General features: G+C 32.7%; 1 protein-coding gene across 2 annotated transcripts; it reads right to left on the bottom strand.

Moving 5' to 3' along the window:
• On the bottom strand, positions 1–10,232 carry LOC120071348 (fe-S cluster assembly factor HCF101, chloroplastic). Of its 2 annotated transcripts, XM_039023569.1 has the most exons (16): positions 10,023–10,232; positions 9,812–9,937; positions 8,379–8,521; positions 8,245–8,295; positions 7,788–7,943; positions 7,053–7,196; positions 6,836–6,978; positions 5,962–6,031; positions 5,515–5,610; positions 5,291–5,380; positions 5,155–5,208; positions 4,928–5,051; positions 4,670–4,794; positions 1,760–1,882; positions 370–438; positions 1–287 (listed from the first exon to the last, which is right to left on the bottom strand). In XM_039023569.1, the coding sequence occupies exons 1-16, from the start codon at positions 10,087–10,089 to the stop codon at positions 279–281; spliced, it is 1,590 nt and encodes a 529-aa protein (XP_038879497.1). In that variant the 5' UTR covers positions 10,090–10,232; the 3' UTR covers positions 1–278. The 2 variants fall into 2 exon arrangements, with proteins under 2 accessions (XP_038879497.1, XP_038879498.1); XM_039023570.1 differs by lacking the exons at positions 9,812–9,937; positions 10,023–10,232 and adding an exon at positions 8,652–9,766.
• Positions 10,233–24,600: the final 14,368 nt, after the last annotated feature.

A 24,600-nucleotide genomic window follows, 5' to 3' on the forward strand; every position in this document is an offset into this window, starting at 1 on the left:
TTGGCGAAGAAATGGGTGGATATTGATTCTTTCTACACCACATGCTGTCAGATAACAAAATACAAAGAAACAGATAGGTTTCTCTAATTTACATGCATAAGATTGATATTTCACCGTTTCAACTCGCTTTTAAGCATCAATTACATTACAAGCTTACAATATTACATAAAAAATAACTGAAAAAAAGGATTTCTATCTCTAACTTCATCCAAAGTGGTATGCTTTTAATTCAACAATCTTGATTTCTCATAGCCTAATCTTCAAATTTGCTTGCAACTCTACACTGCCTGCAGGAAACGACACCATCATCGATAATGGAAGAACTATTAGAGAAGTCCAACTTAAGATTTAGGAATTCTACAATTTTACCTGTGCTGGAGTTAGCTGAGGAACATCAACTAACCTCTCCATCATTTGCAGTTGATCATAGGGAGCAATCTACACATTAAATAAGGTTTACATCAGAACTTATTTATAAAACACAGTTGATTTCTTTCCTTCATAATCCACAATCAGGGTGGTAAATTTTAGCAGGCTACATATTTGAAATGATGTTGGGAGGTGTTTTGGCAAAGAGTGGGGTCGTGAACTCCATAGAATTGTGGAGTCTGCATAGTTGTGAACTTCTAGAGCTTATAGTATAAGGAGTTAATAAAGTAGAAATTAATATTTTTTTAATAGTGAGACTCACAAACTTTTTGAGCCAAACAAGAGGTGGAGTTCACAATTCCAAATCCCTCAACTCTTTACTTCCCAAATCCTTGGACCAAACACTCCCTAAAATCGCTGTTGTCGTTTTCAAAATCAGTTAAAAAATGTTTTTAGTCATTCCAAATCAATTTTAATAATATGAAAATTGTGTTTAAAAATGTAAAATTAAACACTGAATTGATTTTGAGTGATTAAAGATGTATTTCGATGATTTTAAGTATGACAAAAGTAATTTTAACAATTTCAAAGTCATTCTTAATCTTGTACTTAATGTGCCTCGTCCCTATCTGCTTCTTTTTTATTGTTCTTTCCTTGTTAAGGTATTTGTTATTGCATGATCCTCACTGGCCAGTGGGAGGGGTGGGGTGTGGAGTCAGAAAGTGTCTGAAGCAAAAAAAAAAAGTTAAAAAGGAAAATTTTCACAAATAGAAAAATGTTAAACTATTTACAAAAATAGCAAAAAAAATATTGATACATACTGATAGACTTCTATCAACGTCTATCATGATAGATTTCCATCAGTTTCTATAGATTTCTATCAGCCTCTATAAAAAAAAGATTAAAATTTTACTATTTTGTGTAAATAATTTCCCTTATTTTTCTATTTTTGGAAATCTCCCAAAAAAATAAATAAATGAATTACAAAACTGGAATTTTCCAATAGCGCTAATCAAACATAGACAGTCACTCTAGCAACCTGTCCCCAGATTTTAAAATGGTTGGTTTGGAAGCGAGTCAATATCCTTCGCATTTATTTGTGACATCAGTGTTAGGTATATGTTATAATGCTAGAGATCTTTTTCTTTGTGTTTTTCCCACTTGAAGATAGAGATAAGGTTAGTTATTGCGCTGACTTCTCTCTTTGATAATTTGCATATCGATTGACAAACTTCCAATATAGAAAAGCCCAATTTTGTTTGGCTTGTCCTCTCCTCTGGTTTTTTTATTCTCTAAAATGAATCCATATCTTACCCAAGAAAAAAAAAAAGAGGCAAAAGAAAATGGCCCCCCTCCTCAATCAACAATTTCTAAATGCAATCTTGCTCACCTGATTAAATCCATCAGGCCAGGTAATTGTCACAGCATAGTTCCCCATGGGCTTGATTTCCTCAGGTTGTATATCTTCCGGAATATCAGTGTATTGCAGTTTTTGCTCACCTGTCCATTCGTCCTGTTTTGGGGGAAAAAACAAAACTCTCAAGTCTTAGGGTTTAAAATCTTAATCATGTCTTTAATCAACCATGAAAGAAGACTGATCAATGTTCTCTTTTCACACGAAAGATATCGTTTTCTTTGATAGATTGAATTAAATGATCAAGTAATGTCAAAGAAAAAAAATTAAATGATCTAGTAGAAACTTGAAAGTTTAGGCTGTCATTTATTTATTGCTATATCAACCAAGTCTCAATCACTAGAATCCTCTTCTCACCTATATGTGACGAGTCATGACAATCATGGCTATGAAGGAGCTGGGTTTAATAGCCTGATTACAATTTAAAATTTTCTACGCCCTAAATATTGTGTACTAGTCAGCTGGTGTACATTGACAAGCATTGATGAAACTGACTCGCTAGCCGCCCCGTTTTTTTCCCCCTTTTTTTTGTTCACTGCTTGCTAGTTGTTATTATAAATTTCAAATGGAATCACAAACTTCAAGATGTGAGCAAAGCAAGGCATAGAGAAAACTAAAGTGCAACTATCATCACATCATATATTCCGAAATCCCAAGAAATTATCTTCCAGTTCCAACAATGCGTTTCGATTGGAATTGGTAGCTATCACTTCGCCATTCTGTTCTACCCTTCTTTTAACAATCGTTTCTTTCAAATATCAAGAGGGGGAAAAGAAAAACTTACTAAAATTTATGGTGGCTAGCGAGAAATTAAAAATAATAATAATAAAAAATCATTTTACAATTTATAAAAGAATGTACTCTGTCAAAGAAAGAATATGAAGTAGAACAAATAATATAATAGGCATTAATCAAGAAAAACTAGTGTGCATTGACCAGAAGCACAAGAGGATGACCTCAATCCCAACAGATCACACGTTACTCCCTACCTTTTCCTCCTATAACAAATCTTATCTCATGACATTGATATCGACAATGACAACTCTCCACATATCTCTATAACGATATGATATTGTCCACTTTGAATATAAATCTACATGATATTAATTCTAGTTTCACCCAAAATGCTCTATACCATTGGAGTAAAGTCCCTCACTTATATACTTATGATCTTCGCCTTTTAGCCAATGTGAGACTTTAGTCGCATACCCAACAATCTTCTCCTTGAATAAAGTTCTATCAACCTCTCAATAATTATCTGACCATCTAACTCTTATCCATGTCAACTCCTCTTCTCTAAAGCACACCACTAGTCTAATAGAGCTCAACCACGAATCTCCACTATGACAACATCTTCCAAGGCTCACCACTTTGTTTGGCACCCAAGGATTCAACCAACATGGCATAGTCAAGGGCATGGCTCTAATACCACTTGATAAGAACTACGACGACCCTCTATGTATCTCCACAATGGTATGACATTTTCCACGTGGGCATAAGCTTGCATAATTTTGTTTTTTGTTTCACCTAAAAGGTTTCGTACCAATGAAGATATTTTCCCTCACTTATATACATATGATTTTCCCCTTGTCTAACCAATGTGAAACTTTGGTCACATTTCTAACATACATGACATTTTTTTTTTTTTTTTTAAAGAAATACAACTTTTCATTGATATAATGAAAAGAGTCTAAATGCTCAAAATACAAGCATATGACATTTTCTAAAGCATAACTCTCCCTCTAGCCTATAACGGACTCTTACCCCCTAATTTTCCCTCTTTGTTCCTCATGTATGTGCATTTGATGGGAAGCATACCATACTAATAGACAACTTTTGAAGAAAATTATTCCGGTTTCATGTCTTTGGCGACAGAGAAAATATACTTCAACATTTCTCATATTAGTGAAATAAATTGAATCTAATTATTTCTTTAATAACATCATTATTCAGCTTGTGCAATTATTATTTTTTAATCCATAAATGTCTACAATTATTATTTTTTAATCCATAAATGTCTACGCCATCTTATGTACATCTCGACTAATTCTATAGAACAACCTACCTATTTTTCATTGATTTTTCTCTAAATACTCACTTTTTGTCTTTAGAATTAATTTCAATTAATAAATTAAAAATCGTCAAAAGAATTATAATTAATTAAGTTTCACTATTTTGATCACTTTTAAAATTAAATTTAAAATTCCACTTCATAAGTATTTTTAATTAATTAATAGAAATTGACGTCAATGATTGAAAGTGAGTATTTAATGAAATTGAGGTTAAAAATGTAAAATTTTGAAATCCATGGACAAAATTGAAATAAAACTCAAATCTCATGGATAAAACTGTAACATTTTGAAACTTAGGGACTAAATTGAAACAAAATTCAAAACTTAAGGACTAAATGTGTAACATTTTAAAACCTAAGGACCAAATAGAAACTAGGGCTAAAATCTAGAGACAAAATCTAGAGACCAAAAAAGTATTATTCCTAAATTTCAATATTTAAACAACTAGTAAATATGTATGAAGAAAAAATTTGTTCATGTGCAGCTAAGTCCATGCCCTCCCATCTACATACCGATTTTTTTTTTCTTTTTTTTGAAAAAATGTTTAAAAAATGAATTGTCACATAGCAATTTTTAATTGGGTGCAATAGATGGTTGTACTATTGCCCATTAATAAGAGCAACATGTCATCATAGACATGACATTCCACCAAAGATTTTACTAAGAGGTTACAAGTGGCCGTTAGCACAACATTACTAAAGCATCTAATTGTCTTTTGAAATACCATACGATTGGAAAATGTAGGAATGTAAAGGCTGCATTTAGGTAATAATCGAAGTAATAAACTACAATCAATTAAGATCACTGAACATACCACACTCTGGGCAGAGCGGTCATTTCGTCTCACGGTTGCAGGATGCAAAAGGAATTCTTCATCAGAATCAGGTACCTTCACCCTGATTGCTCGGATCGTTCTATCATAAGTAACAGCTGTTGATACTGACATTTAGAAAGGTATAATGAAAATCAGCATCCTTTTTGTAGCATGAACAATTAAAATCGTTCTTAAGAATATATTGGGCAAGCTTTAGTATAATACCAACACAATTGTTAGAAGGTGAAAAGAGAGTACCTTGTTGCCGGATCTTGGCACACTGTTGCACAACACAGACCCCAAGATCCTGAAATGTCTTGGCGACTTCACCTTGAGGATCAGCCACCGCTTCAGGTATCCCACTATCTCCTGATGCTGATAGCTATCCAAATTAAACAACAAACTTTGAAGCGCTTAAACAAAAATTTAAATTGGGCCAGAGGACACTCATAAATGTCGTCAAGGGAACTTAACATCAGACTTACAGTTGGTCTAATAGGAAGATCAAACAAGTGAGGAATTCCAAACTGCTGGACAACCTGCAATTAATACACTACTTCTTAGCTGTAGTTGGATAAATCTTTTCTACCTTCAAAATAGTTCTCAGGATATGCTACGTGCCTGAGAACCTGAACCTCTGCCAAATGGATAATAACGTTTTCCGTCAGCATCAAAGTGGCACATGTTCTCAACCACGGCCACACAGGGCACCTAGAGTAAAATCGGTATCTTCAAGTTAGAGTATGTCTGATCATCAGACCCTTCTGTCTGTTAGTTCATGGATTGCCCAGTAAGCAAACTTTACATAATGACAATCAATTAAATTTTCATCAGAAATTCCAAACCTTCAGTTTTGAAAACATGCGAACTCCTTTAGCAACATCAATGAATGCTAATTTTTGTGGTGTGGTTACAATAACAGCAGCAGTTAATGGGGCCACCTGAAAATGTTTCTTTATCATATCACCAATAATAAACAACGGAATCAACTAAGCTTCAGATGTAGAAAGGTCAGCAGAAATGTCCTGGTTGGAAAGGCTATCTACAATAATTCAAATATACTCCAAAGAAAATACCAATGGAAAATAAAGCAATAATAAGACACCAAGGAAGAAACTATATTATAGAGGAAGAGTAAAGAACCTAATGCATCAAAGAAAAGGAAAACACAATTTCAATGAACTCTTACATTGTTAATTTTTTTGAAACGTGAACTCTTACATTGTTATTGCAAACAGGCTTGAAATATTATAATGGGTTAAAGGAAATTTAAAGTAAAAATACAAACAAACCTGACAAAGAGTGAGTTGAATGTCACCGGTTCCAGGGGGCATATCAATAACTAGGTAATCCAACTCACCCCTACAATATTTACAGCTGATTAGGATTAAAAAATGGTTGCCTGTCCTTACACTGATAATAGGTAGCCACTCGTTCTATTAGGACAAGGTACAAAATCAAATTCATGTGTTCAGATCATAATTAAAGAAACTACCGGCAGGATACAATAAACGTAAGCTCCTAAGGCCTCATAAGCAAAGAGGAATTTAGTAGCTATACCATTCTTCCTTTTTGGTTATGTAGATGGAGAATAAATTGATAGTGACATTCTATAGGTAAGCTGTATTTTAAATGTGCCTACTAGATCAGTTTACAAAATTCGATATTTTAGGTCCAATTGGATCATCTCCTTTTTCTGGTGATGCAAGGAGGAAACTGATTCTAACCTTCAAGAGAGTAAACTGGAATGAAATGTAACGACTAGCTTATTTAAATATAACACATTGCTGTGAAACCATCTAATTATTAAACTAAAGCTAAACCAAAAGAAGTGCAGACTTTAACACTTCATAAGTTGTACATTTGAAAATTGTATCTTTAATTAGAACTTTCAAATATATAGTTGGTCGGGTATGAGGGAAAATATGCAGAACATTTTGTTTTAGTTTTTGCCTTGAAACTTCTCTTGATTTGTTTCTTTCTTCATTAGTTTTAGGAGCTTTTGTTTGAGGAAAAGAGTAGATATGTAATGAAAATATATTAAATAGTTAAAATTTACCCAAGTCCCGTAATTAACTGGTAGTTTCAGTTTGATACATGCGGAATAAATATGATCTCTTTACTAATGTATTCATGATTTCTAATTTGTTTACCAAGAGCACAAACCATTCAGCAGTAGTCAGTAGCTGGGTAATGACACCAGAAACCATTGGACCTCGCATTATGGCACGACCCTGTCCTGCAAATCCAAAAGATACCAACTTGACTCCCAAGTATTCAGTTGGAAGAATGGTTCTCGTCTCTGGATTCTGTAGAAATTTTAGACATTCATAATCTACCGTCACCGACTGAGAAAATTTTTATTGAAATGTTGAAAAGATACCATTTCTAGCAGTCTGTTTTCAGGGGAAACCATAGTGGGCAAACTTGGTCCGTAAACATCAGCATCAAAAATACCAACTCTAGCACCCATACCAGCCAAAGTATAAGCCAGATTTACAGCTACAGTTGATTTCCCTACACCTCCCTGCATTAAATGTTAGCCATCTCCTTTAACAAGAAAGAAGAGGAGAACATAACAGAATTTCCTGATGCCAAAACAGTAGCCATTTTTTCCCCCTCAGATGCAAAGACATTAGATAGCAGTTTTCCACAATGTTTATGATAGGCCCCAAAATAAACAAGCGTATATGTAAGTGCATCAGAAAGAGTGAGGGTGTGTGAGAGGAGAGCTTACATTCTTTCGGGGACCCATAGTATTTTGTTAGTTAGAAGGAGGGCCACAGAGGTGGGGGTATATACCTGACTGTTTGTTTAGGGAGGGAGTTCCCCCCCCCCTCCCCCCCTTTTTGGGGGTGTTTTGCCTGGGCATCCTATGTGAGGATTAGGAGAGGTGGGAAGCCCCCAAATTTTCCCCTGTTTTCTTGTTATCTTGTTTATAAATAAAAATGATGGGCAAAAGCCTATCAACTTACGGATATAACATGAAAGAATTTAAAGAAATTATGCAACAAACTTTTTTCCAGCAAGGAAGTCAATCTTGGAAGTTAATGGTCAACACATTGGATAGATATTCATATAAAGTTGAGTTGAAACGGGATGAAAATGAGTAGCCTACCTTGCAACTCGAAACTGCCACAATGTTTGAGATTCTCTGCAACCCAGGTGGAAGTTCCCCAGCATAAATAGGCTTTGCTGGTTGTGCTGACATTGTCACTTTCACATTTTTAACCCAAGGAAGTGCTGCTACTACCTCATTAGCCCTCTGTTCAAACTGTCATGCAATGTATGTAACCTTTAATTATGACATTCAAGCAATAATCAAAATACTCTGTTCAAACTGTCATGCAATGTATGTTTTTTAAGAAAACCGTGGAAGAAATTTATCTGAAATTAACAAAAATAAATATAAACTAATGAAATTAATGTAGAACATTTACAGACAAAAATAATGGACCGAACCATGGTGGATGACAACCAATTCCATTTCTAAAAAAATTGTGGTTAAAAACAAAAAGTCTACCCTTCCAAACATATGTCAGTTCTTGTTCAAACAACATGATTGGGTCAATTACCAGGTCCTTGACTGGACATGCTGGTGTAGTGAGTTCTAACCGGAAAGAAACCTGTGATCCAACAAACAATCTAGTTTAGTTAACAACAAGAAGACATCACAGAAAAATCTGCCAATTCTATGCTCTCAATAAACCTCTCCTATAGCCTCATCAATGTGAAGATCTTTCACGAAACCACATGAGACAATATCTGTTCCAAAATCTGGGTCGATAATTTGTGACAAGGCTTTTAACACATCCGTCTCAGCCATCTCAGTGGACATTACAGAAGCACCAGCTACAATTTACAGAAAACAGAAGATATGGTTTGGTTATAATACCATTGATGAAACAACAGCAGATGGCCAATGTTGGATATAATGATAACAAAAACAAATTGGTTTTAAAGAAATGATTTGATGCTATACCCTCATACTAACTTGATTGTCTGATGACTGGTGTGAGATATAAGCATGGATATTGTTCTGTGCATAGCGGATACACTGGACTTCATATAGTATGAAAGGCAGGCTTCGTGCATTCTCAGTTTTTGCTAAGTCTCACATGTATAATATACTGCCGGCTATTAACTTGTTCCTCAACAAATTTAGAGTATAATCTTTCTTTGACTCTCGATAAATTTTTACTCGAGTCTAAAAATGCAAAGTGATAGCCTGGTCTCCTTATCTTAGCTTAAATTTTCCATTAATATTGATAACTGGATGAATGAATCAATATTATTATTTATATACATTCTTCTATTATTTATCTCTTCAAACTTGGATAATTTTGCCTTATTTATCTCTTCAAACTCAGATAATTTACCTATACGAACTTTCAGTAAATAAGGCACCAATTATCATCGCAAGAGTCAATAGTTCAATCTCCCACCCTGTTCGAACTCAACCAACAAAAAGTCTTCCATGAATTGTTTTCCTTTTAAAATATGTAAACTTTTTTTTCCCTTAATTCGATGTGGGCATATTTAGACACCCATTCTGAAGCAATGAACGAATGAAGTTTTAAGAGAAATTCTAAACTTGGAAGCTTTGAGTCACAACTTGTACGTTCGTACACTAGAAGTTACAAAGTTTTTAAAAATCTTAATCACTGTATATTTGTATTTGAAGACATATGTGTGTATATGACAATAACGACCATATTACAAAAATTAAAATAACAAAATTTAACGAAGCAAACTTCCAGAGATTTTAGTATGCATTCCATTCATAATACAGTAAATTATCGTAAACAACTAAAATATACTAAACAAAAAATAATAAAGATAAACAAATGACGTTAACTTTTTTTAATACTACTAGCACGTGCCACGCCTAATTTACAATTCTAATAAGAATCCGCTCCTCACCTACAATGCAATTTCACCGCGCAAAACAAAATTGCCAACTAATCAAATTTCGTCTCGGGAATCCAATACCACAGCGAAATAGGCAAACTCATTTAAGTAGGAATTTGCGATCTGGTGAAAGATTACCAAACTCAACAAACCTCTGTACATTAACCAATGGAGGTTTCGCAGTTCTACAAGTGGATTCAACAAAAAAGTAAGCAATAAACTGAAAATTACCTTCAGTAGAAGCAGCATTTCTAGTGAATGAACTCGGAATGGAGTTTCCACGTAATACAGAAATCGACCTATCAATTCTTTGGTTCTGAACCAAAGACTTGAAAGCCGAGACAAGCAGAACATTATCTGAGAGATAGAAAACTAAATTTAGAGACTGAAGATTATTCAGGATAACGAACTGCATTTGTGGAAAAAGCGGATTGAAACATACCTGGTTTTGATTGTGCCTTGATAATCTTGAATGAGAGACATGGCGAGGATGGAGTATGGAGAAGCATTTTTAGAGCGAAGGGAAGCGGAAAGCTACCTCAGTGTGGCTGAAACGATACTCGAGGGAAGTGAACTCTTACCTTCTCAACTTCCTACTCTTGCGGTTGCCACATAATCTTCTTCCTAATCCATCCGATTTTCTGCAACGACACCGTTTCATCGTTTTGCAAATTTCGACTCTCGTTGGAAATTATATATTTTTTTATTTCGCGTATTTGTGATCATGTCTTGTTTCCGTCTTTTCAGACTAACGGTTGTACTTGTTCCACGTGTAGCCATGGCAATTTTGTTCTTTCTATTTTCTTAATTGTCGATTATGTTGTCTAAAAAAAGAGAGTCACTTGCAAGAATAGTAAAAAAAAAAAAAAAAATCATTTCTGTTTTACCATTTTAGCAATGTCTTTTCAGATTTTGTAAATAGAGCAAATAATAATAATAATAATAATAAAAGCAGATTTCTATTTTTATTATTCAGAATTTACACTTAATGTATCATAGTATGTTAGTAGTATATCTAATATACTTTATATTTGGTATATCAATTGACAAATATACCAAATATAAAGTATATAAGTTATACAATGTGAAAAAGAGGTAATCATAACTCGCATCAGTTCTTGTCAAGTACGATGTCACAATAGTATAAGAAACGACGGAAAATAAATGTAGAAAGTTAAAGCATTAACAGAACACAGTGTTTGTTAACCCAATTCGGGAACACTACCTACATTTGGGAGGACAGTGTGTCCGTGAAAAGATATTTTCACTGATATAAAGTCAAGCGATTACAACGTTGTATTTATCTATAAAGACGTAGTAAATACAATGACACACAAACATTTTAACCCCGAGCAAGATCATCTAGACTTCCCCCTAAGTGTGAGACTCCATCTTAAAGAACTTAGGCTCCCTTTAAGTATATGAATATTAATGTGTTAGGTTTTATGTCCTAAAACTCGTGGTTTGTAAACAATAAAAACTTATTTTGAAAATTCAATAAGTTGTTATTGAATATATGTATTGCTTATTAGAAATTCAATAAACCTAAAAGACCCATGACTATTACATGAGTACTTGAACTTTATGTGGAGACATAAAAGTGGATCGGGTTCGAGTAAATAGTCAAAATGATCTATAGTATATGAATAAGGTTGGGTGTTTTATTCTGGTAACACTATTGGATACGGCCTACTTTGTAGTTGTTACAAAGAGTTGTAAAGTGCTACAAACGATGTGACTCTAATTCGTACATATTATGACATGAGGAGTGAGGGCGTCCTGTGTAAATGGGTTTGTACAAGATCGAACCATGAAATCAATCACTCTTACTTTATAACGTTGTTTACTGTTTAAGACTGACTATTTCAAAGCGATGACCTAGGTAACTTGACCTTAATCTTGAGCTAACTATGAACTCCTGTTTATTCGGGAGTATCCTTAGATTTGCATAGGTGAGAGTTGGCTTAATAGCGTCGGCTTAATAAACCTCCATTTCAAGGGTAAGATCGGGTAGATAGTCGGGGACATAGGGTGCAAGAAGAAATTCACTCCTACCCACTTTTAGGGATAGTAGAGAGGTTGTTCTCTTAAGTGCTGACTTCGGGTCCTGAACAAAGGGCCCACCCTTTCATTGGCCTGAGAGAGACTCAGTTTATTGATTGGATCACAGATCAATTGTTCATTGGAGGATCAGTGAGACTTGAGGAACAATAGGTAATCTCGGGGGTAAAACAGACATTTGACCCAGCCGTTATTACGAATGTGAAAGGTTAACTTACTAATCATAGTTATATCGAGTGGACATAATATATCTACATTGAGGGAAGTTCAACTATGACTTTAGTGGAGTGACCCATTAGTTAACGAATGAGGGTTAATTTGATGTATGAGTTTAGCCAAAGATTGTTGGAGCCTATGATCTGTAGGTCCGCAAGGTCCCCCTATTAGCTCGTAAATGGATTAGCTTTAGAGTAGCGTGATAAGTTAATTTGAAACATTCAAATTAGAATTAAAGGAATTAGTAATTATATGAGATATAATTACACTTTAATTTTAAGAATTAAATGGAATAGAAGAATTAATAAATATTTAAATATGATTTAAATATATGAAGATGGATTTGTGTAAAATTAATTTAGTATTTGATATTAAATTAATTAGAATTAATTAAATTATTTAAATAATTATCTATTAATTTTATTAGAAAATTAATTTATGAAATTAATTTTGTAAAATTAATAATATTTTCAATTTTTGAAATCAAATTAATTTTTGAAATCATTTGGTAAAAATTGAAAAGTTTGAAAACGTAAAATGAGATTATGGTTTTTTCCATCAACACCTTCAACTAGCTCACACCAAACCCACTTAAGTTTGGCTTCAATAACTCCAAGCATGAGCTACATCTCCAACCATCTTCTATGCATGAGAGTCCTACAATAAGTAGAGAAGATTGGAGTGGAATTGAGGCATGCATCTATAGAGTTTTTGCTGAAAAATTCGATTTGAAGAAGTTGTTCTTTAAGTGGGTTATTCTAGTGAGTTCTTCTCTAAGTTTTCTTCATTCAAGTTTATTTTAAGTCCTACAACTCAATCTAAAGCTCCAAAAGAATAGTGGAGAAGATATTGAGGTGGTCCACAACGAGATTTGGAGAAGTTTACAGCTGAGAATCAAGTTTGCAAAAAGTTCTATAAAGATATAGCTTAAAACCCTCTTGTTATTGTATGAGCATGCTTTAAGTTACTGCCAAAATTAATGAATTAAAGTGCTTATTGATCCTTGTTGCTTCTGTTGCTTGCTGATATGCTCCTACAATTGGTATCAGAGCTCCATTTAAGCATTCAATTTGGTTTAATTTTGATGTGTGGGTGTTTTTCACGAGTTATATGAAAATGGTGCACTGATATAGTTTTTGAGTTTTGGCATTTAATTTCTCTTTAATTTCTTGATCAAATTTATAATTGGCTCTTGATTGATGAGCTTATAGTGTTCTCAAGAGTATGTAATTTATTTGGAGTCATTAGAGTTGAAATTAAGATGTAATTGAAGAAACAAGTGAAGAAGGCCGAGTTGCAGATTCCAATTCTTCAGCCTCTACTCAAATCTTGTTGTTGAAGTTAAAGCAAGTTTTCCCTTTTTAGCGAGAGCGAGAAAGCTAGATCATGTAGCTACGATCGCTGGGTGTTGAAGTGTTATGCACTAAACGATCGTGTAGCTACGGGCGCTAGGCGTTGAATTGTTGTATAGGTGATCGTGTAGCTACCGACGCTGAACGATGTGAAGAGGCGCTAGACGATAGCACTATATGATCGCCATAAACGATAGAGGCAATCGTTAGCTATGTGCGACGCTGAATGATGTGAAGAGGCACTAGACAGTAGCACTACATGATTGGTATAAACGATAGAGGCGATCGTGTAGCTACGTGCGGTGCTGAATGATGTGAAGAGGCACTACACGATGGTGCCACACAATAGTTAGAAGACGCAAGCCGATGGCACTACACGATAAGTCAGACGCTAGACGATAGATGACAACACTACACGATGAGCCTCAGCGAGATCCTGATGGAATTTTTCGAGCGAGATTTCAAGTTCAAACGAGATTTTGAATCAAGTTTGAGTGAGATTTCTAGCTCGAACGAGATTTTATTGGAATTTCAAGCGAGAGATCGAGTTGAGTAAGATTTTGAATCAAGTTCAAGTGAGATATCGAGCATGGAGCGAGAGATCGAGTTTGAAGCGAGATTCTTCAACGGAGTTGGCGAGAGTTGAACCAAGCAACACCAGAGCTAGCGAGAGTAGCCGGTTCGATCGGTTTTCTTGAGGTCTTGTCCGGTTCAACCTTAAAAGGTTTTTGGCTGGTCTGGTTCGGTTCAAGTTGTTTGGGTTCGATTTGGAATAGTTCAAGTGATCCGGAAGCGATTTTAAAGCTGTTACTGGCTGTTTTATAATAATTAAGCTTTTGTTTGGTTGTCTAAAACCATATCAGTTTGTGTTTAATTATTTATGCATTTGATGTATGTTATAATTAAATAAATATTTTATGAGCATATAGTATACCATGTAGATTTAAAATCCCACCATAGGAAGTATGTTACATGCATTGAAAGTATATTATAAAATGTTATAATATATAGTATGCATGTTAGAGTTTCTTTTATTTAATATAATTGTTATATTAAATATTGAATGCCTTTGATATATGTTGTGGATGTTTAGCATGTCTAAAATTTTGTAAGTTGTTATAAAATTGGGTTAGACGTTTAAAATCTATAACAAAGAACAGCTACATGCTCACGTAGGTTAACCACTCGTTTTAAAAGTTAAAATAGGCCGTTAAACTTGTAAAACTCGAGTTATAAACTCAATCGATATATAATCCCGTCAAAGGCTGGAGGTATTTAAGTTGACAGTTTAGAGTGCTTATTGATCCTTGTTGCTTTCATTGTTTGCTGATATACTCCTACATAGTGATCAAACACTCAGCTCTCTTCTATAGTGTTGAGAACTTCCTCTAATGTATAATTAGCCCCTCCCCCCACCCCCCCCCCCCCAAGAATGAGACTTCCTCTCACCTAGACTTTTATCTTTTCAACTTCAAATGGAAATCATACCACTTGATTTGAATTCGGCTCCACCAAAGTCTTAGCCCTTCTCAACAATTGATGTTAAATTGAGCACCAATATGATCCAGAGTAAGTCTCTAGATCTACAACAGTGCACATGCACAACTTTCTGCAATGAATATTGACTCATTCGTGGTATGGTTTTCGAATAACCTACAAGACAAATTGCTCTAAGGAACTTCAAGACTGCCAACCCTATAATGAAAGCAACAACCTTTAAATATGCACAACGGAAAGAACATAAAGATAACTCTAATGTCGAATTTGTAACGCTCTAAAAAAGAAAGTATATCATAAGAATGAATCGACATGATAATCCAGTTAAGGAAAGAAAATATTATGTAGGTTCAGTAATTTCAGAAACATCACTCTGTCTAAAACAGCAAGTGTAGGGACATCTTGAAAAACAACCCAAAAGATAGGAAGGCACATAACACAAAAAAGCAAAAGCCACACTACTCTTAAACAAATATTGCCAACAATGAACCTTTAACACGATGGATATACCAAATTTATCATTCATAAATTTTATTTATAAGTCAAGAAGTGTCGGTTCATGTACTATTATTCGTAGACTCAATTTCAATCCTTATTCGTCTATTGCAGAATCACCTTATAATAGTGCAATCGATAATAGTAGCCATGTTGAATGAATGTTGATAAACTATTGGTACACCAATGTTACACTTGAAATTGAATTTTAATCACTGTTAATATATAATTGATATACTTGAACAAATGTATTTTTAAGAAGTGTTGATATACTAATGATACACCTATGTTTTATACTTGAAATGACTTTTGAGTTAATGTTGATATAATACTAATCCACAAATGTTATATCTACAATTTTATTTAGAAAAAATGTTGATACTACTCATAAACTGATGATATACGTGAAATTAGTTTTTTATGAGCATTGATACAATATTGATAAACTGATATGTACTTTAATTTAATTTTGAATAAATATCTAACTATAACTACTAATGCACTAATAATATTGAATGAGTATTGATATGCTACCGATACACCAACACAATATGTAAAATGGATTTAGATCATGAGTGATATACTATTGATACTCTAAAACTGTACATGAAATGAATTTTTAATGACTATTGATATACTATGGATACATCTATGTTACAAATGAAATAAAATTTGAATGAGTGTTGATAAACTACTGATACACCAAATACTTATTAACATTTTCAACTCATTATGATATACCATTGATACACTAATGATCTATTTACAATTTATTTTGTATTAGGACTAATATACAATTGAAATGTCAATGTTAAATTTTAAGTATACTTCTAAATGATATCATTCATATTTGGTATATCAACAATATTTCATTAATATATTTTTTTTCCTTTCTAAATCAAGTATATTAATCAATTAATATACGGAATATGAAATATTTATTATATAATCGATATACCAAATCAAGTATAACTTATATACCATTAAAATCATATCGAAAATTTGAAAATAGAACAGATTAACTAATATAATTTATACTTGGTATATCGATTGACAAAATTAATGCATTTAACATATATCATTAACATCAACATTGAACTACATCGGATGAAAATAATTCTATATCAACATGAAAAAAAAAAAAAAATAATACTTATTTTAATCGAATGAACAATGTTGACCATAACACAATTAAGTCACGATATATCAATTATATAAATGATATTCTTTAAATAAAGTATATCCATTGATTGATATACTAAATATAGTCATATATATTGATTGATTGATATGCTAAAATCTAAGTATATCAGATATATCTGCTAATACATAAATGAGAGTAAAATCGTAAAAAAAAAAAAAAAGAAAAAAGAATTGTATTTATATTTTTTTGCTATATTTGCCATGTTAGAAAAACATTGTTATATTTGTAAATACTCTTATGTTTTTTTTCCTGCTATTCATTGCAATTTTCCAAAAAAGAAAGGTCGATTATGTGATTGAAAAAATAGCTCTAATTTACAAGCATTTTCAAACTTTTAAGAATATCAAGAGGGTTTTTCTTTTTCTTTTTTTTTTTTTTTTTGAATAATGAGAAATTGTAATGGATAGCAAATCAAGAATATGGTTCAACAATCATGTCTTCAACTTTTAAAATTTTGCATATATGGGAATATCTTAAAAATCATACGGAAGGCTAAAATCATGTTAAATAGGGTTTTGACATTTAATTTTTTATTTAAAAATTACCCCTATAATTAAAATCTATATTTTCTACCCCCATTTTCTCCTTTGCACGTTTGTTACAACTTTAGTCCTAAAATCATGTTCTGATTTAGCTTGGTTTATGATATTGGAATATCATCCTCTGGTGAGAGGAAAAAGGAGCGACAAGTTCATTCATGGCTTCTCTGCGGCAGAGATATAGACTTTAGCCACCATCTACGACACCATACTTCATTCTCTATAATTCGATTCATCAAACAACAATGACAGCGCTGGAATCGATACAACCGCTGCATCGTCGTGAAGGCATTTTACACGGCATCCGGTTTGCAATCTCCAATTCCAGACGAGGTGAGTTGCTTGATCGATTGATGGCCCAAGTTCTTCTTTAATTTGATGTGGATTTTAAGAAATTAAAATTAGGTTACAGAGACGGCGTCAAAATTAGTTAAACTTGTGATACTAGTGAGAGTGGTGTTGTGGATGCTAGCTACGAAATTAGGGAAATTGTTGCTTTGTGGAACCACTTCATGTCATACGAGAATGACCTTTTGTGTGCAATTTCTCATCGTTGCCATTGGAGAATAAAGTTTTGTGGAGAGAGTTTAAGAATAAGATTTTGAATAATTTTTCTTTATTTTTTTCATTATTAAGAATTCGTTTGGGATGACTTTAAAAGAGTTCAAAGCAATTATAAAACAATTAGATCTTTATCATAGAACAACCATATTGTAATTGTAATCAGACAACGATGCAACAACAGTTGGTATTATTAGCCATCAGATAATACTCAATATCAAATAACAATCATACAACAATCAAATAGCAAATTAGTATCATTAGCGATCAATATAAGATATCAACCAAATAACAATCAATATCGAATAGATAGCAATCATTTTACCTATGCCATGATGCTCATGGGAAACTTATCTCTAATTGGATTTCCGAAAAAATTAGAGTTGGTCGATTCTTTATAGATGAATTTATCAAATAATATTTAGTATCATTAAGAATCGATATCAGATAATATTCATACAAAAATTAGTTAATAATTAGTAATATTAGAAATTATATAACGATAAAAATCAAACAAAAAATCTGACGACAATCAATATCAAGTAGTAATTTCAATGCTTAGGGTCCTTGTTTGCATTTTGTTCTCAACTGTTGGGGTTGATGTCCTAAACTTCGTGGTTCTCGTAGTTTGTAAATTTTGTATATGAGTTAATTTAATGAAATAAAGCGTTATTTTATTCGACATTTAGATTGCATTAGCTCAATCCAATAAACTAAGATTCAATATATTTTATGTAACTTAAACACATGCATGTGGTTGATATACAGACTGATCATATTTAAGTAATAATCTAAATGGTGTATAGTATATGAATAAAGTTGGGTATCTTATCCTGGTGACACTAAGGATATGACTCACTTTGTAATTGTTAAAAGAGTTGTAAATTGTTACAAACGATATGATCCTAAACGTTTATGTAGAGACATGCAAGTGGGGTATCCTATACAAAGAGTTTGTATAAGATAGGGCTGTGAAATGATTAGTCTCTTTTTATAACGCCGTTAATTGAAGAGATTAACATTTCATAGGATGACCATAGGTGACTCAATCTTAATCCTGAATGAAAACTTTCCTATCGTCCGACGGAAAAGGTAAGAGTACGACTACCTTTTCCTCAACTCCTGTTTATGAGGGTGATCGTTTGATTTGTATGAGTGAGATTGACCAAATTCATCGACTCAATAAACCTACCATTTTGGAGATTTGTCCAAATAAGGAGCTGAAAACATAGCTACACAAGATGAAATTCACTCCTTGTTTTCAGGGTAAGTAGATAAATTAAGGCTGATCTGGGTCTTGAACATTGAGCCCTCACTCTCTCACTGGGCCGAGAAGGATTGGTTATAGTTGGACTATAAATCATTTAGTCATTAGAAGGATTAGTAGTACTTAAGTTAAATGCAACTACAGAGGTAAAACGGTAATTTGACCTAGATATAGTTATGAGTGATTCGTGAAGGATCGACTTACCATTGATTGGTTCTACCCATGGAAACATAAATATATCTACAGTGCAATGAGTGCAATTGTTGGCCTTTAGTGGAGTGACATGCAGTTAATGAATTTTGATTAATTTAATTAACAAAAATTTAATTAATTAATCTCATATCATTGCGACTTCTAATCTGTAGGTCCATAAAGTCCTCTTGCTACCTTACTAAGGGTAAAACAAGAATCAGTTAAATTTGGATTAATTTCAATTGTTCAAATTAAATAAGGGAATTAATTGTATAAGATACAATTAATATAATGTATATAGATACATTATAACATAAAGTTAATTTTGAATTGAAGAACTGTGAAGTCCGAAGCGAAAGCGGGATCGATCCCAATTTTAGTTTTTCATAGAATGTAAAATACAAAAAATATAAAATATGCATTTAAAAGAAATTTAATTTTCTGCATGCTTTTAAATGAACAAAAATGAAAAGAATAATAGGGTTTTGAAAAACCAAAAAAACTAACTTCTTGAAGACAAGATTCTTCACGAATTCCTCCTAAAATGGCACAAACTCTTCAAATTCCTTGGACCTCGAATCCCAAAAGCAACAATTTCCAAAAGCCAAACGAATGTACATAACCACAAGAATTACCAAGGTATTCTCCTTTAGGGGTGAGAATCCACAAGAGTGTGTGAGGCTTTGTGTTAATTTTTGGGAAGAAGAATAGGAGATTTTAGAGATTTTACTTTGGAACACGCTGTTTTATGTGTAGGATGAGGAAGAAGACCATTCTTTTTTCCAACTCCCCACAATCCACGATCAAAAAGAGAGATTTTAGGGGGGAGTCACATAACTCCCTCTCACTTTTATTTTAAAATAAAATATAAAATTATATATTATATATCAATTTATATATAACTAACTAGCATATATTAACAATTAATATATTTATAACTAACTTTATGTTACATCAAATATAACATAAGGTTATTAATCTCTCATAAAATCAATATTGTTTAATATAAATCTAATTCATATTAAATTTTAACCTATTGTTTTTATATGAATCAAATTCATATAAATTTATATTTAAATCATATTAAAATATTTATTTCTTCTCAAAATAAACTACATATTATAATGTATCAAATATATTATATTAATTATATCACATATAATCAATTTAAGTCAATTATATCACATATAATTAATTCCCTCAATTAATTTGAACAATTCAAATTAACCCAAATTAATTTGATTCTCAATATCTTAGTTGAGCTACCGAGGGGACCTTATGGACCTATAGATTGAAACTCCAATGTTTTAATTTGAACAATTCAAACTATTTTAATTAAATTACTCAACTTTCATTAACTATCGGTCATTCCACTAAAGGGCGACAGCTATACTCTTCACACTATAGATATATTTCTGTGTCCATTGGATCTAACCAATCAACAGTACAATGACCTTTCACAAATTATTTGTAAGTATAGTTGATCCAAAATTACTGTTTTGTCTCTGTAGTTACATCCAACTCATTGAGTACCACTAATCCTTCTAATGAACAATAAGTTATAATCCACCTATGAAAAAATCCCTCTCAGGCCAAGAGAGGGTGTGGCACCACATCGTTCAAGTCCTAGAATCAGCTCTTAAGAGAGCAATTTATCTACTTACCCTGACAGTAGGGAAGGAGTAAATTCTTTATTGTGTAATTGTGTTCCCAGCTCCCCAATCAGACAAATCCCCAAAATGGTAGGCATATTGAATCGGCGAACTGGCTATTTTCACCCATGAAAATCAAAGGACCATCTTCATAGGTAAGAGTTCATAACTCACTCAAGATTCAGGTTATGTCACCTATGGTCATCTTGGTGAAATGTAAGTCTCTACTATTAATGGTGTTATATAATAAGACTATTCATTTTGTGGTCTGGTCTTATACAAACCCTTTTCGTATAGAACACCCCCACTCACATGTCTCTACATGAATGATCAGGATCAGGTCATTTGTAGAAATTTACAACAATTATAACATCTACAAAGTGAGTCGTATTCATAGTATCACCAGGATAAGGTATCTAGCCTTATTCATCTACTACAGACCATTTAGGTTATCAATTAAACACGATCCACTTGTATGTCTCCACATACATATTTAAACTACAGAATATAACCTTGGATGTTTGTTTATTGGTTTTATGGGTTAATACTACTAAATGTGAAATAAAATACCCCAGATTCATTTCGTATGAGCTTCAATCCAATGAATAAATCACTCATAAAAGAAAAAAGTTTTCTCTGCATTCTTCATCTTCTTCCTCAAGAAACCTCTGTCACACAAAATCACTTCTCCTTACCAAATTAAGGAGCTCAGACATCTTTGATTCTTTGTCTAGAGAATAACGAGGAAACCAAATGGTGGCATTTTCCGTTAGTGACTTGTTTGTTCGTGAGAGGCGTTTCTAGTTCGAGGGAGATTTGCATTCGTACTCTTCAGTTTCGAGGAGAGGAATTACGAGAATGGAGAAGAATTACTAGAAAAAATCTTCAAGGTCAGTTCTTCTTATCCTTTTTTCCTTAGAAGCATGCTATAGTTTATAAATTTTATCTTGTACATGTTGTATGTTTACTTTATTTTCGAATTTTCAAAATGAATAACATTGGCACATGCATTCACACACTTCCACTATGGAATTCCATTCCTTCATCAACAACCTAAAAAAATTGAGAATGAATTAACAATAATTTTAAGATGGCATTTGAAGGGATTGAATCCCAAGCGGAAGTGCATAAACGTGATACGATTTTAATTTCAGTTTGAAACCAAACAGAAACAGAGAAAACATGAATTTTGCAGGATAAACATCTAATACTAAATTATACAACATGTTGGCCACAAAAGAAATAGAGAGGAAGAAAGGATTAAGAAGACTTGCCCTTGAAAACCAAATTCTTCACGATTCTTCCCCAGTCACAAACAATTTGAATAGTTTCCTTCAAATTCACGAACACACAAATGAAATCCTAAATGTCGGACACCATCATAAGCGAGTCCTCGATGTTTCAAGGTTGAGAATCGATTGAGAGTTATGGGCTTCAATGTAGGCTAATTTTGGGAGAAGGGAGGATTTTTAGTTTTCTTGAGAGAAAATCACAGAGAGACTCAATGGAGAAGATGATTTCGAGAAAAATGCAGGGAGAGTCAAGAAGAAGATCTCTTTTGATCTATATCTCATATAACCACTTGTACATTGTTTTTTAGAGATAAAAGGGGAGAAGGGAGAAGTTATCAAAATAACTCCCTTTTTAAAACAAAAAATTGTAATTAAAAATTTTCAAATTTAATGTATAACTAACCAACCTTAATATAATTATATTAAACCAACTTTAATATAATTATACTAAATGTTATACCCATATAACATGTAATCTATAGTTTATTATATCGCATATAATTTAACCTATAGTATTTATGTGAATCTTTTTCATATAATTAATGTTTGAATCATATTCAAATATTTATTTCTCTCATAATTAATGTTTGAATCATATTCAAATATTTATTTCTCTCAAACAAAGCTTTATATTATAATGTATCACGTACATTATGTTAATTCTATCTTATATAACTAATTTCCTTCAATTAATTTGAACAATTCAAATTAATCCAAAATTAATTCGATTCTCATTAAACCCAATTAAGCTAACAAGGAGACCTTATAAACCTATAGATTAAAGCTTAATGGTACTTGATTAATTAATTAAACTCTTTAATTAAATCAATCAACTTCCATTAACTGTTAATCACTCCACTAAAAACGACAGCTACACTCTTTGCACTGTAGATATATTTTTGTGTCCATTGGATATAACCAATCAACAGTTTGTTGACCTTCATAAATTGCTCGTATAATGTTTTACTTTTGTAGTTACATCTAACTCTTTAAGTACCACCGATCCTTCTAATGAACAATAAGTTATAGTCCAATTATAATCAAACCCCTCTCGGGCCTGAAGAGCCACATTATTCAAGCCCCGGAATCAGCCTTTAAAGGAACAATTTCTTTACTTACCCTCACACTAGGAAAGGAGTAAATTCCTTCTTGTATAATTGCGTTCTCAGCTCCTCAATCAGAAGCATCCCCAAAGTGGTAGGCATATTGAGTCGGCGAAACTGGCCACTCTCACCCATGCAGATCAAAGGACTGCCTTCATAGGCAAGAGTCATCACTCACTCAAGATTCAAGTCAAGCCACCTATGTGTTGGGGTTGATGCCCTAAATCTCGTGGATCCCATGGTTTGTAATTGTAATGTACATACATTTTATTTATTTAACAAAATATGGGATGTTTTATTCGACATTTAGTAGCATTAATCCAAAAACCAATAAACTAACATCCAAGGTTATCTTCTATAGCCTAAACATGTATGTAGAGACATATATGTGGATCATGTTTAAGTGATAATCTAAATGGTCTGTAGTAGATGGATAAGGTTGGGTACCTTATCTTGGTGAAACTACGAATACGAACTATTTTGTAGGTGTTACAATTGTTGTAAAGTGCTACAAATGATCTGATCTTGACCATTCATGTGGAGACATATGAATGGAGGTATTCTATATAATGAGGTTTGTATAAGATCGGACCACGAAATGTCTAGTCTCATTATATAACACTGTTCATAATAGAGACTTACATTTCACCAAGATGACCATAGATGACATGATCAGAATCTTGAGTGAGTTGTGAACTTCTGCCTATGAAAGTGAGCCTTTGATTTGTATGGGTGAGAGTGTCCAAATCTCCGACTCAATAAAACTTCCATTTTGGGGATTCGTTTGATTGGGGACTTGGGAACACAACTACACAATACAAAATTCACTAATTCCCTAACATTTGGGTAAGTAGATAAGTTTCTCCTTTAAAGGCTATTTTTTAGGCTTGAATAATGTGGCGCCACACCCTCTCTTGGCCCGAGAGGGGTTTGGTTTGGACTATGACTTATTTTTCACTAGAAGGATTAGTGGTATTTAGGAGTTAGATGTAACTATAGAGGCAAAACGGTAATTTTGGCTTAGTTGTACTTACAAACAATTTGTGAAGAGTCATCACACCGTTGACTATTTATATCCAATGGACATAGAAATATATCTTTAGTGTGAAGAGTGCAACTATTGGTCTTTAGTGGAGTGATCGACAGTTAATGAATGTTGAATATTTTAATTAAAGAAGTTTAGTTAATTATTCAAGTACCATTAGAGCTTCAATCTACAGGTCCACAAGGTCCTTTCTGTAGCTCAATTGGGATTATTGAGAATTAAATTTGGACTAATTTGAATTATTCAAATTAATTGAGGGAATTAATTATATGTGATATAATTAATTTAACTTAATTATATAAGATATAATTAATGTAATGTATTTGATACATTATAATATAAAGTTTAATTGAGTGAAATTAAATATTTGAATATGATTCAAATACTAATTATATGAATGAGATTCATATAGTTGAATTTAGTATCAATGCGATTTATATTAATATCATACATGTGTAAGAGAAATAAAACTATAGTTTATATTGTATTTTATATAATATAAACTATAGGTCATATATTATATTTGATATAATATATATATATA

This window comes from Benincasa hispida, chromosome 2, assembly GCF_009727055.1.
Source record: "Benincasa hispida cultivar B227 chromosome 2, ASM972705v1, whole genome shotgun sequence".
NCBI classification, from domain to species: Eukaryota; Viridiplantae; Streptophyta; class Magnoliopsida; order Cucurbitales; family Cucurbitaceae; genus Benincasa; species Benincasa hispida.